The sequence below is a fragment of the Xyrauchen texanus genome, chromosome 6 (genome assembly GCF_025860055.1).
Source record: "Xyrauchen texanus isolate HMW12.3.18 chromosome 6, RBS_HiC_50CHRs, whole genome shotgun sequence".
NCBI classification, from domain to species: domain Eukaryota; kingdom Metazoa; phylum Chordata; class Actinopteri; order Cypriniformes; family Catostomidae; genus Xyrauchen; species Xyrauchen texanus.
Window position 1 is genome coordinate 39,160,571 of NC_068281.1, and position 15,453 is coordinate 39,176,023.

Genomic DNA, 15,453 nt, shown 5'->3' on the forward strand with positions numbered 1-15,453 from the left:
CCCACAGATCACCCCCAGTTGCAGACTGTCTGAAGCAAGGAGGTCTAATATACATTAGCATTTCCCTTTATCTCAATGGCAGTTGCTCAGCTGGCGCATTCATCCATGGAAGCCAATACATTTTTTGAGCCTTGTCATGTGACCGAAAACTCTTTATTAGTAATAAAAGTCCATTTCATGCTTTTTATAATAGTGTTGATGTTTCAAAAAATTGGTGAAACATCAACACTATTATAAAATATTTTTTTTAACGATTTATATGTGACCTGTAAAATTATTTAGACTAAATACATGATTACTTCTAAATAGCCAGCAATGGAGAAACATGCTTGTGGAGCGGAGGGGGGCGGGGCCGGCTGGAATGTCGCACACCCGGTCCCCAATCGGCCTGATGGGTCGCGCGAGGGATAAAGTCGGCCGGTGACGACGGTTCGAGAGAGAGAGAATTACGGGCATGTCCATCGTGTGTGTGTTTTGGTTTTGAGTTTAATTAAATATTATTTATATTGGCAAGCCGGTTCTTGCCTCCTCCTTTCCATTGATCCCTTTACACTGGTGCCTCGACACTGCCGTCCACCCAGGGGAGCGCCGCTGCCATCCACCGGGGGAGGGAGTAGACCGACCGCCCGGATGCGGTGAATGGCCGCCATCCGCAAGGCGAGTAGGGACTGGACTCCCCGACCGCCTGGAGCGATGGAGCCGCTGCCAGGGGCGGAGGAGAGCCCTGCCATCCCCCAGAAATGCGGAGGGGTCAGAGGAAGACCGCCGTCTGCGAGGGGAGGAGGGAAGTGTTCCCCGACCTCTTGTAGTGGTAGGGCCGCTGCCAGGGGCGGTGGAGTGTCCCTACGAGTCGCCGAGAATGCGGAGGGGCATTCTGACCGCCGGGGGTCGTGAGTCTGACTCTGGTCCGCCCGGGAAGAAGCGGCTGTCGTCTGCCTGAGAGGGTGGAGGAGTGATCGAGGACCATGCGACGGTGTATCCGAGAACTGGCTTGTCAATATAAATAATATTTAATTAAACTCAAAACCAAAACACACACACATGACGGACATGCCCGTAATTCTCTCTCTCTCGAACCGTCGTCACCATCAGGCCAATTGGGGACCGGGCGTCCCCATTCCAGCCCGGCCCCGCCCCTCTCCGCTCCACAATGCTTTTTGCCCACATAATGATGTAGTTATAGTATTTACCAGCAGGGGCCAACTGTAGAAGAAAACCTACTGACACTGATCTGATTAGTGATGGGAAGTACAATTAATTTCTGCGAAACGATTCTTTCGAACAGTTTGTTTCAATAAACCTGTTCAAAAAATAATTCAGTGGTTCTTTTACATCATCATGCAATGTCATCACTAGTACTTAAGACTAACATCAAGGTGTCCAGGTATTCACGCTCAAACATTCAAATAAAGTCATATGTGTACGCATATTGATGATTATTACCTTTCATGTAATTAAGTTACAATAATAATGGGTTTTTTATTTTAATTTTAAATTTTATAAGCCCATTTCTGCTCTGTTTGTCCATGCAATGCGTGCAAATGGGTGCCATCAGGCTGCTGGCTGTTTGATGGGCCAAAAGGCATATTTAGGCAGCATAAAAGTAATCCACACAAATCCAGTCAGTCAAGTAATGCCTTTTGAAGCAAATTGATAGGCTTGTTTAAGAAACAAATGAATAATTAAAACGTTTTTAGCTTTAAATTGTGTTGCTTTTGTCCAGCGCTGTATTGCTGTTTGAAATGAACTGACTGTCACATGACGTTCATTCCTCTGTTGTATACAAAGCACATGCTTCCGACCTCTCACGTGAACATGCCACAGCGTTTACGTTCTGGTGAAGAAGGAAAGTCACACATGTCTGGGATGGCTTAAAGGTTTGGGTGAACTAACACTTTTACACATGCTGCCCTGAAAAAACAGCACCCCTGAGTCAATATGGAAAAACATGGTTCACAGCTCTCAGATAACATGCCTTATGGGCCATGTGGGCGTTCAGTCACTGAAAGAGGAGCCCTCTGTAATGGACTGTAATCTGGAGTAAAGGCTGATTGCAACAACTCTCATTTTTACATAATGAACCAGAGGGCCGGTTTCCCACTTCTAGTTAGAAAGGGAGAACGATTGCATTACCATCTTAAATTATACAACCAGCAGCATGTGGAAATCAGTTTGAATGTGCAGGATGTTCTTGTGCAGAGGTGATAACAACACTTCCCTTCTCTCATTTTGAGTGTCAGACTCTGTCTCTATTGATGGCTCAGGCTCATCTCATCCCCTCTGGGATAACACTGAAATGCCCCGGCAAAGAGTTATTCAGCTCATAATGAGGCTGTATTTAGTGCCAGTGCTAAGTACTTCACAGACTGGTGGATTCATCAAGGTTTGTTTTTGTATCTAACATGGTGTTCATTTTGACAATTTTCAGAGGGATTATTTTATCTTTCTATGAGGAGTGTAACTGCATCATTGGCTGTGGTATGAGCAATGAAGTATGCTGCAATATGTGGATGATTTTTAAGTGCACGCTACTTTGTAGTCCCAGCAGATGCCATTTAAACTTGTTTTTGTAGATATCTTCAGCTTTAGTGTGTCAATAGGATATATAAATGTTAGACTCCCAATCATTACTTTTGCAAATAGAAAAGATTTGAATAGAAGAACAGGGACCCCTGCAACAGATGTCATGGCCCCCACAAACCCCCACTGAACATTGTGTCAGTCTGAGATTACATAAAGAGACAGAGGCAACTGAGACAGCATAAATAGACAGAAGAACTGTGGCAAATTCTCCAAGAAGCTTGAAACATCCTATCTGCCATCATCCAAGAAAAACTGTGTCTAGGTGTACCTGGGAAAATTGGGGCTGTTTTAAAGGCAAAGGTGGTCACACCTTTTTTGTGTTTACTGGACTTTGTATGACGTTAATTGATAAATTAAAACTATTTATGGCATTCTCAAGACATCCTATTAGACATCCTCACTTTGCAATCGTTTTCACAAGTGCCTTACACTTTTGCACAGTACTGTATATAAAAATATAATGATAAAAAATTGTTTTTTATATGAAATTATCATTTTAAAATGTGAAAATCTCTCATTGACTTTCTCATTGACTCTCATTGCATATATTTGACCATTTATACAGTAGCTGACTTAACACTGTCTATGTTCAGAATACCATACTGCCATTCCACTCTAAGAATATAAATGATGTATACTGTGCACGCACTATGCAAATTTTATATATGTATGAAATTCAGCCTACTTCATACAACAGAACACTGTGTGGAATACTATATATGGCAATTCTATGTGCTCAACTTGACCTTCAGTTTCCAGTGTGACTAAAGCATGATTATTAACATCACTGTCTTGACTAGGTATTTGACTTAGACTAGTTTATTTTTATTTATTTATTTTTGTACACAAAATTGGATTAAAAATGCATAATAACTGATAACTGGATGCCACTTATTTAATCTGCTTACCATAATTTCAATGCATAATTCAAATTAGTTTCAAATACTATTTTTAAGAATTAATAGTAAATAGTGTATACCCATGCAGTATTCAGTAAGTAGTAGGCTAGTATTCCATTCTAAACATAGCCTATTTTATATGTTGAGTCTGTATGCAGTTGACAGCAAATAGCAAAGCGGCTCTGATGAAGCATTTTATTTATGCCAATGCAAAGCCTAAAGCTTAAGCCTACCTAAAACCTTAACTATATTTATTTTTTTAAATTCTTTTTTTTGCTGCTTTGCATGCACTGGCATTTCCATCAGGAAGTGCAAATGTAATTTTTGTTTACATGTATTCTCTCTCTCTCTGTCCTTCTGTAGAGGAGATGTTCGTGTGGATGTTAATCTACAGGATGTGGACATTGACCAGTGCTCCAGTAGTGGATGGTTTGCTGACACTCACCACTGTAACTTGACATCTATGGAAGTGAGTGTGCACACTCTACATTAATGAAGCTCTCTCATCACTTACACACATAATGACTGTTGCCATGAATGAGCTGGGACTAAAAATAAGCCTGCAACCTATACAATCCCATTGCAACCCACTGTAGACAATATCCACCATCTTAGTTATCACATGTATGTAAAACACTTTGTTTGCTTGTTTGGTTCAATCCCAAGTTTGATTCCACCCCCCTCTGCATTCTGGTGTCTTTTCACATTTGTGCTTTTAGGTTCCAACCATGGTATGATTGCATTGCCAAAATTATTACCACTATTAGTACCACTGTGAGTACATGCTGCAGTTGTTTACCACTGTGACTATGGACTGTGGTGATTCACCAAAACTTGAAATGCACAGAATCTCTGTTGCATTTGTCTTCTGCAAATCCGTTGCAAGAGATGTGAGGAATGCTAGATGCACTCTGAAGGTGATTTATTTAAAGACATGTAGCTATGCATTCATATCAGCAGTGAACCGTACCAGAGTTCACATGAACCGTACCCCAGACCACCTTTAAATGCGGAATTATGTGCGGTTCACTGGAAACTTGGAAATATCCCATACAGAATAAATAATATAAAGAATATGTAAATGGCGAAATATATGAACTATATTTTTTGTTCATGTTTGTAATACAGCGCAGCACATTTAGTGCTTGAGTAATATATATATATATATATATATATATATATATATATATATATATATATATATATATATATATATATATATATATATATATATATGCAAAACAGTTAGGTCCGGTCCTTGAATCTGATTGGACGAGAGATGTTCCATGAGCACTGATGTCTCAGAACATCAGCACTCAGATGCTTCACTGTTTGTATCACTCCACATGTGTTCGTGCCATTCTGAACTAAAGAGTAAGAGCAGTGCAGATGTTGTAAAAAGCTAGATGAGTCTCTTTCATATATTTTTGTGATATTACAGATTTTAGCCATCAGGTAGTGACAAAAGACAATTTTCGTGTGTAAATGAGCCAGCTGAGGTGACCTGAATTAGTCAGCAGCAGTGCTGTCAATCAGTCTGTCAGTCAGTCAGTCAGTATTTTTTTTTCATTTGCTTTCCGTGAATTCTCAGATTACTCTTACACTACTAAAGCTGGGAAATAGCTTTAAACAGCTTTAAACTAACATCTTCAGCATTAAGGCTCATCACAGCTGAGAGACACAACCGACTGATTAATTACACAAGCTCAAGGCACTTACCTCTTACAGAGTTTCCACACTGGAGAGGACATACTGTTCAAAATAGTGGAGGACATTGCTGTTTCTATAGTGATTGACTCTTGCGCACCAGCTACCATGAAATAGAGAGGAACACCCCGCTCAGACTGCTATTTTTCCACTGAGACAATAGGATGCATTTTGACCAAAAGGACATTATCTTCTGAAAGCTGACTAACACTCTACAGCATCACTGCTTGGGAGTGGCAGACAGACACAGGTAATCGCACACAGTCAATCTATTTCACGACGCACACACACACACACACACACACACACACACACACACACACACACTTTTTTGTGATCATACTCAGTTTTTCCTCATTTCTTTTTTATTTACTTGTTCTTTGAACTGTTGTATATAAGCAATATCACACTAACAATCCTGCTATTTGACCCAAAATCAGCACTGCTGTGATTACCTATGGCACCTGGCCTGCGGCCTCGTGCCTGTGGCCAAATCACAGCAGTGCTGATGTAGGGCCATATCGCACTTTTGCTTGTGTGATATTGATTAAATATATATATATATATATCTGTTTAAATATATACATAGCTGTACATTACTTATACACATACATTACATTGCCATTCTTTCGTAAGAAGATATAGTTGTTTCTATGCAACAAGAATAATAGTCAACAATGATGTACAGCAAGGGTGGACTGGGAAGAGAAATCGGCCTGGTCATTTTCTACATATTGCTGCCCCCTTTGGCATATCACGGCGTCATTTTGTGGCCCTTTCTGCATAACACGGCAGCTCATTTCAGCTTATCGCGGCCCATTCGTCCATTTCACGGCCGGCCCAATTCTCACGGTGGCCAGTCCGCCCCAAAGTTTGTTGGCCCACCGGGAAAATGCCCGGTATGCCAGATAACCAATCCAGACCTGCTGTGCAGTGATACAAAGCGATGCTCAGTAAAAAGATCTTAGCTGTGCTTATCAGCGTCCAGAACTGGAACAATTTGTATTATAACCTGCAAACGGTGAAGACGTGACAGTGCTACTTAATGCTCAATGCATCCTAAGCATCCTAATAACTCAACTTTTGTTTTATAAAATAATTCATAATGTCCCTAATTTTTTTATTTTATCGGCATTTTCCAGTTAAGTGATCAGAATGCAATGCTATTTTTATTTGCTCAAGTGGGACTGATTTTATAGAATTTTTTTCACCCTGAAGTTTCACTTTACATCCAAATTGGTTCATTATCTTCATTTGGATTTGAGATTAATTAAATTGGGGATTTATCTTCTCCTGTTTAACTGGAATCTGTAAGCTCTGTTGGAAGTTGCTCTGCGAGAGATAATTATACCATCCAAACTGTTCTGTTTTGGTGCCAGTCAGAGTTTGGGCAGGCTTGGATGTTTCTACGGTGCAGAACACTATATATCACAAAACTGTCTAGGTTTATCTATTATGCCATTGCTCAAGTGCTGAACTGCACAAAATGGTGTGAAACACACAAGCAAATCTTTAAGCAAGCACGGCACAAACATTTGTCAAGACAAGTCCGTCGCATTTGTATAGCACTTTTCAAACAGCTTTACAGAAAATCGTGCATTAATAGAAAATGAAACCATAAGATCTATATTCTTAAGAGTTATCATTGTGTAGTTTGATATAGTTAAATATGATTGTGTATAAAAGTAAATAATTCAATAATAATTGTATTTAGAACCCCAGTGAGCAAGGAGAAGGCGACTGTGGTAAGGAACACAAAACTCCATAAGATGTTGGTTAGTGGAGAAAAAAAACATTGGGAGAAACGAGACTCCCTGTGGGGGCCAGTTCCCCTCTGGCTAAACAGCATGACTGCCAATATTAGTTATTTATGTGCAGTGCACATCATAGTTTAAAATGAGTAAATTAAGTAAGTGTTAAGGGTCAGTGTTTAAACAAAGATTTTGTATGAATTGTAAGATTAATGACTAATGTCTTTGAAGTTCATCCTGGACTAACTGCAGAACTTCACATAGTCATTTGTTGGTTGGCTGATGAAGGCTTTTGTTGGCAATTAATTGATAGTCTATGTATACAATTTGAAGAGTGTAGTCCATCATTAGACCAAGGTGATGCAGGCAGAGATTAGTGAGATGCATCGCAGTTCACCCAACAGGTCATTTCGGTGAGGTCTATCCTGAGACCAAGGTTCAGGCTGTGGCATATGAAGTATCCCATGTCTTTTGGTTGGAGTTGGCATCAGTTCATACCCTGAAGTCCATCGTAATAGACTGAAGTGTTGTCTGGCTGGCACCGGCTGCATTTAGTCATCATCACTCAGAAGCACGTAGCAGTGGAGTCTGACACCAAGTAGGAATGGAGCTGGATCTGGCCGGCCCTGGTAACCAGAGACAGGGAAACAAAATAATATTAGCGTAGATGCCATTAATGTTCTTTGCAAAGTTATAGATTACGATAAATGTTTCTGGTTCTGGTAGACCTCACTAAAACAGCCTAATAAAACAGCCTGGGCAGTGGTGGCTCAGTGGTTGAGGCTCAGGATTACTGACCAGAAGGTCAGGGGTTCAAGCCCCAGCACCACCAAGATGCCACTGTTGTGCCCTTGAGCAAGGCACTTAACTCCAGGTTGCTCCGGGGGGATTGTCCCTGTAATAAGTGCACTGTAAGTCGCTTTGGATAAAAGCGTCTGCCAAATGCATAAATGTAAATGTAAATGTAATTGTGAGTTGATGGAATAAAATTGGTGTATGCCTAGCTAAATAGATGAATCTTTAGTCTAGACTCAAACTGAGTGAGTGTGTCTGAGTCCTGAACAGTGTTAGGGAGACTATTCCATAGTTATGGAGCCAAATAAGAAAAGTCACTTAAGTACAGCAGAGCTAGAACATTCAAAGCTTTATACGTAGTTAAGAAAAACATTTAATTAATAAAACAATTAACATTTAGCCAATGCAACAGTTGCATTGCACGCTGGCTGAAGTTTATATATAACTTATATATTTATAAGTTGACTAGCCTTCTATATGACAACTCAGCTACCCTGCCCATCTCTGCACACCACTCTTGAAATGAGGGTGCTCCAGCCAACTTCCATCCCCTATGAATGATCTGTCAGCCAATCATAACACTGGCTAGGACCCAATTATACATGCATTTATCCTCTATATTAATGACTGCCCCATCACCTAAAATACAGAGTCTGTGGCAAATTGAAATTTGAGTGCCCAAAACGTCACACATAAAACTCTGAGCCCCCAACCAAAATTCATGGATCTTAACACACAACCAAAAAACATGGGTTGTGTCCCTATCTTCTGATTGGCATAGCCAGCAGGTGGGTGTGTCTTTAAGATCAAGATCAATCTAGAGAGGGTCCAATTGAATCTATGTAAAATCTTAAACTGTGTAAGGCGCACACTTGCATCTCTAGATGTAGACTTAAAGTTTTTTAGAATCCTAGCCCACACTCTCTCCTACAATAACAAGTTTAAATCTTTATCCCATAATCTAAAGAGAAGTTGAAGCTCCGTTCCCCAGACTCTGAAATAACAGGGAGTAATACACTGATGCCTCATGACCTTTTCAAAAAGAGGTAATCACCACTCTCAGTGTATCTGCTGATCTAGGGGGGTGTATACTACTCCCAAAAATAGTACAAAGCAGGTGGTGCAGCTGTAAGTACCTGAAGAATTGATACCTGGGAATCCCAAAATGTTGAACCATATTTTCAATAGATCTCAACATTCCACTCTCGTATAGGTCTCTGTGCATATTAACCTCCCTCACAATCCACTCTGGCCAGCAGAAAGGGGACTTATTAATACATAATTTGGGGTTCAGCCATATGCTCGAGGTAACATTTAAATAAATGTCTGAATGAAACACTCTGGACACTTTTGTACATATTGCGTGCAAATGCGAGATTATGTATTGTAAATAACCCTCAGTTATTTAAATTAGTTTTGGGCATTATTATTATGTTCTGATGTTATCATAATTCTATATTTCTTAATATTAGTTTAATATTGTGTTTATTATATTTTGGAAGTTTACTTTGCACTCTTAGTTATTTTACCTATAGAGACCTTTATTTTGAAAGGCCGCTTGCTGGAAAAACGAACAGATCACTTGCGCACTGAGAGCGTGCATACAGATAGATTGCTGACAGACGGAGACATGGAACCATGCGGTCACGGATTCATGGATCTGAATTCAAGTATTAATGTCACTTTAAGGGAATTTAGGCATCTATTTGCTGTTTGTTTTTATTTTGCAGTATGTTTTTTAGCACCTGGTTGGAAGGGAGTACAAGGTAAACATGTATATTTATGCACTTATGTATAATGTTACATAGCATATCTGGTCTTTTATAATTGGTTTATATGTGCTTGTTTCATTTCTAAGTAATTTATGTTGTTTAAGGTTGTTTATGATAAATGTTAGTATTAATCTTGTAATTTTGTTGCTATATAGTCTACTGTTTGTTTAATTTATTGTTTACAAATTCCAATAATGTTAATTAATCTGTTCTAGCTCTTACGGTGTTCTGATGGTGTTGTGATGGCATTGTGGAGGAATTAAAGACAATAAACTGACAGCATCAGTGAGAGAGCGAATTTCCTTTATTTAACCGGGCTGCTACATGGATGCAACTTAACTTCTACAGTTAGTTTGATAGAAAGGCTTTGCCATTGGCAAAATAGGGGCAATAAAGTCCTGTTCAATACAAAACCAGGGAGGGGCTCTCTCAGGTGGAAGTGACCAATGAGCCAAATGTCTGAGACTGAATGCATAATAATAAAACAAAATCTTGGGTAGGCCTAGCCCACCTTTGTCAATCGGCCTATGTAACTTATTAAAGTGTAATCTGGGACGATTACCATTCCAAATGAAAGACTTCGCTATGCTTGAAATAATAGAGGGGGACATCTAATATAGGGAATGTTAGAAAAAGACTCTTTCTGTTTTATATATCTAGCAAGAATGTTTCCTGCCCCTGACTCAAAGTATGACTGTCTTGCCATGAATAGCTAAAACTCCACCTTCCGTGACAATATGGTATTAAATCTGTATTTCAATCAGGTCAAAAGACATTAGGTGCTTCAGTTCTGTCTCTGGACTTTTAATATTCCCTTCCAATTCCACAAGTTCTTGTGTTTTGGATTTTTGGGTGAATGCAGCATACTGTATGATCCGGCCCCTAAGAACCGCCTTAAGTGCCTCCCAAGCCACACCTACAGAGTAGTAGTAGTCCTTTATTGTCACATAGTAAACCAGTGAAATTGGCCATCGACCTGTCCATACAAACATACATATGACAAGGGGAGACAGGACAGGAAGACAGGGAATTAGAAGAAATACAGCATGACATGAGGAGAGGAGAGGAGAAAAAAAGGCAGCCCCAGACTATGCTCCTTAAGAAGTACAGTGTGGGAACAGGGAAAAAACACCTCAGCAACATTAGCACATAATCAGTACACTCTACAACATGAACAAGACTTGCAACAGGGGAGGGATTGGGGGTGGAGGTGGCCCAGCACAGGCAAGCAGCCATCCGGACCTGCAGCCATGTTCGGCGCTGGTCACAGACCCGCCTGTCAGACTGGGGGTACAAAGCGGCTAGGCGAGGGATAGGGTATCGGGCGGATGATTGCATATCTGTATATATGTGTAAGAGTTCATGTGTGTGTAGGCCTGGAGAGTCGCTATGCCAGCATCTAATCTAGGTGCCTCAGTCCACAGGGTTGTCATAGCGATACACAGCAAGTTGCCATGGAGACAACCTTGATCAGGTCCCAGACATAGTCAACAATCACCAGGTGTCTGGGGAGTCGGGGAAGGAACGCGAGAGTGGCTCACTGCAGTGCTCTTCCGGGGGAGTTGTTGTTCCAACAGCGGCCTTGGCCAAGGCCAGTGCTGGTTGAGGGCGGCCGAAACAGTTAAGATTGGGATTGTTTGGTCTTAAGGAGAGTAGCCGCATTCTAATTTACTCGGCTATTCTCCTGGTCCATTTTGGTCTCTGAAACGATCCATTTGCCTTTGCAAAGCTGTGAGCTTCTCCATGATGTTATCCGTATTTTGGTTCATAGACCCAGTCTGAGTGCAGACAGTTCTGCCCACTGTTTCAATCATGATGGGCAGCCTTGTGAGGCTTTGGACAGCTGTCACCGTCTTCTTAACTCCTCGATAAACCAGGGCAATGCCTAATCCAATCAGCAGAAGACCTGTTATCATGGTACCGAATAGGTAGATATCTTCAACGTCCTCCACGGAAAGAGCCGCCAGACACACGACCGCCACCTCTCCCACGCGCCCATCGTGTAGCCAGCTGCGAACGTTCCGTCAGGGCAGACAGGTTCCCCCGAACCCAAACTTCTCGTCGAGAAGATGGTGTCAATTGCGTTGAGAGACCAGTTGATCAAATCCATGATGACTTAGTTTGAAGAGCAGTGCTGAGAGAGTCTCTCAAGTACAAGACAGTAGACTAGATATGACGAGAGGAGCAAAGCAGGGAAGATAAGGGTAGGGAGAGGGTGAGAAAATGCGACCGCCTTCGTTGAGAGCCAAGAGAGAAGGATACTGAGGACCAGCTGGTCTCCATATAGTCACTGATTTCAGCCTTTAGCATTCGTTGGAATTCAGGACTTTGCAAAAGGGATACATTAAAGCACCAACTATATGATTTCCTTTTCTCCATATGTGGCAACACCTCTGAACACACCAGGGTGTGATCTGAGACAAAAAAAAATTCCAATTGAACAATCAACAACAGATGAAATGAGGGACTTAGATGTATAAAAAATATATATTCTAGAGTAAATCTTATGGACTGTTGAATAAAAATATAGTCTGTACCAGATGGGTTCAAAAGTCTCCAAATATCTGTAAGACCATATCTGAAGTGTCAGTGTTGCTCTAGGGGGCTTGTGCACATTTGCTTCACTATGATCAAGGACTGAGCTGCTGGTGTACCAGCACAAAAGCAGATTCATCCAAGTGATCCAACAGTCGTATGAATATTCAGTAACCTCGTCCACTCCACTGCAAAATGAGTGCAAACAAATGACTTAATCGCTTCAATGTCTTTGCAAGAATTACTCCACAAAACAAACTCCAACCAAAAGGAGGAATAAGCACAAAGAGTGTGTAGATTCATCCATAGAACTGTCACTCAAAATAAACTCCAGCTGCTAGACGGAACCAGCGCAAAAATAAGTACTCAGTTTCCTCAAACATTCAAGCAAATGTTCAGTGAGCCGGTGCACTAGGCATCAAAATTTTGGCACCAATTCATTTGCATTGTAAAGACCTACAGAGCTGAGATATTCTTCTAAAAATCCTCATTTGTGTTCTGCAGAAGAGAGGAAGTCATAAACATCTGGGGTGTCGTGAGAGTAAATGATGAGAGAATTTAAATTTTTGGGTGAACTACCCATTTAAAGTGATATCTCAGCCATAATGTAATGTTCTGTCATATTGTCTCTTCCCTCATGTTGTTCCAAAACCATGTGACCTTCTGTATTCTGTGGAACCCAAAAGATGTTAGACAGAATGTTAGGTACTGACAGTCTCAATCACAATTCTCTTTCAAAATGTAAAGGAAACTGAAAGTAAATGTGACAAAGGCAAACATTCTGTCTAAAATCTCCTTATTGTGTTGCATAGAAGAAAGAAATTCATACAGGTTTGGAACAAAATGATGGTGAATGATGACAGAATTTCCATTAATAATAATAATAATTCTGTAATACATGTAAAATGTGTATTATGTTATGGAATATAGGGGAGTTAACATCTATTATGTAATTTGTGAAAGTAACGAGTTACTCACTACTTGAGTAATATTTTAATTGGATACTTTCTTACTCTTACTCAAGTAATGATTTATGTTAATACTTTTACTGAAGTAATTATTTTTTTTAAAGTAATTATACTTTTACTTGAGTACAGTTTTTGGTTACTCTACCCACCTCTGACTGTTAAGCATACAATCTTACATAGGCAATTCTGCTTGTTTGAAATTTGAAAAAGGATAAGTGGATATTATATTTTTATAGATCCTTAAAAGTTCGATTTTTTTGGGGGGAATAAAAACAAAGATAGTGATTAAGAACATTTTTAACATTACATTTAGAACACCCTGCCTGACATCATCAGATGCCTTTTTTAAATAAATAAAATGTGCAAAGAGTAATCTTTTTTTTTTGTATGGTATTTTTCATAATGTTTTTCAGTACCACGAATGAGGTTGTTTTTGCATTTAGCTTCGGATTTACTGGTAAATGGGGCAAGCAGGACATTTTATGCCAATGTTGTCCAGTGCAGCACCTTTGTGTGGTTATGCAGTACCAATCAAGCCAACAACCAGTCTTTGCAATGGTCCATTTGACTTCTGAATGTGTTCTTGGAACATTGCTTGCCTAATCAGATTAGAGGACCAGAATTCTTCTATAAACCATCATATCATCCTGCCCTAGTGCTAGCTTATCCATCTGCCATCTATACGATGAGTCTTAACCATATAAGGCCTGGTCTGGGCTTTTCAATGACCAGTTGTTGTCTTGAGTAGAAAACTTGCCATTAAATTATCTTCCATTATAAATGCAGTATAATAGATTGCAGCAGCCTTTCTAAATTATTGAACATAGTCCATGTTTGGTCCACCCCATGGGAATACTGGAGGAAAAGCAGAGAGGAAAAGCATGCACTAGCAGACCGCTTGCTTCCAGCCACAGCAACTGAAGTAAAACAGGGTTTGGGAGGATTCTCTGTGTTTGTGAGAGAGATACAGAGGAATTACTTACGTGTTCCCATCTGAGGTAGAGTGGAGTGTGTGTGTGTACTTGTGTATCAATGCCACAGAGCTGCAATCTATTTATAGTCTCATCTCTACCTAAGACATCAGGACTTCAAATCTGTCCTGTCATTGAAGATGAGCTAAGAGAACATCAGCTCAGGGGTTGACATTTTAATTGAGTACATCCCCGAATCATAGGCACTAAATGTCCTGCAATGACTTTGTTCCTGGGGTGGATTAGCCTGAATAATGTTTTGAGTGATTGTCAGGCTCGATTTAGTCTTTCTGTTACAGCTCAGGAAAAGATCTCAGGAGACTTGCGGGAAATATCCAAAGCCCACTACATCATCAGAGCATTGCTACATTCAGGCAGTGTTTTTTCCTGCTGTTTTCCCAAATGGAAAAAGTCTGTTCTAAACCTGAGCCATTTCTTCTAGTCCATTAGTTTTAATAATAATGTTGTGCAATTGTGGGTTAGTGTATCTCTTTGGCAGTCTGCAGAAAGCCATTGTCTCTGAACATAATGAGAGAGCCTATTGCATAAATTCTCATGCCTCATTACTATTTGTTTTGACTCTAGAAATGAAGATTTAAAATGATAAGTTATGGTGTTAATGGAGTATTTTTAAGGAGTCACATCATGAGGAATCTAATCATCTTCATTCGTTGTACTGTGAAAACATAATGTAACTTTCGGATCTCAAAACTTATTCTGCAGTGAAAAAAGTGATTAAAAAACTAAGCTGCAAAAAAACATCATGATCACATGGGAATTCAACATGTTGCTATTGAAGCCTGCAAGTACCCTGACACTTTTCTGATGAGTTACTGACAAGCAGCATCTCCCATCTGACATTTTTGCATCAGTGCAAATGTGTTCACCTTTTCATGTGATGTGACACATAAAGCATTGCATCAGCAGCAATAGAGATCTGTGTTCTCTTCCTGCGTTGAAACCAGGACTCAATCACATTCACATAATCAGTGACAAGCGCGTTTCGGAGGTTCCAGCTTCCCTTTGTAGATGGCAATTTTACTCCACTGACAGTTAGGTTTAGGGTTTGGGTGTGGATTAAATAAAATATGCATTCATGTTCATTCATTTACAACTAAAAACAACTTGCTTTATAACTTGTGTCTCTCTGGAAATTTCACACTGAAATTGGATCTCAAATGTGCCCATTTGTTCAACAACACTACTTACTTTGCCCACACGGGGCAGTGCTTCAAATTACGGAACAGACTGAGTTTTCTGTAGCTCAAGAACTGTCGACATACTGTTGCTGAATTTAGAGTTCGATCAGTCTAAACTTCCATAACTTTCTGATGTTAGACAGATTAATAAATTTACACATGCATGCATGACAGCCCATTTTACACATCAATAATGCCTATTAAGAGTTCAGAATCTTGGCTCAGCCAGAAGTAGGATTATTCCTAAAAACAAGAATAACTAATGCTATAAGC

At 40.0% G+C, this 15,453-nt stretch overlaps 1 protein-coding gene across 1 annotated transcript in view; it reads left to right on the forward strand.

The window, feature by feature from the left end:
- LOC127644873 (probable G-protein coupled receptor 158) overlaps positions 1 to 15,453 on the forward strand; it is a 75,343-nt gene that overhangs the window by 7,325 nt on the left and 52,565 nt on the right. Inside the window, exon 2 of the mRNA XM_052128278.1 lies at positions 3,846 to 3,951. Coding sequence (XP_051984238.1) covers positions 3,846 to 3,951 — 106 coding nt within the window. The remainder of the gene's footprint in view (positions 1 to 3,845; positions 3,952 to 15,453) is intronic.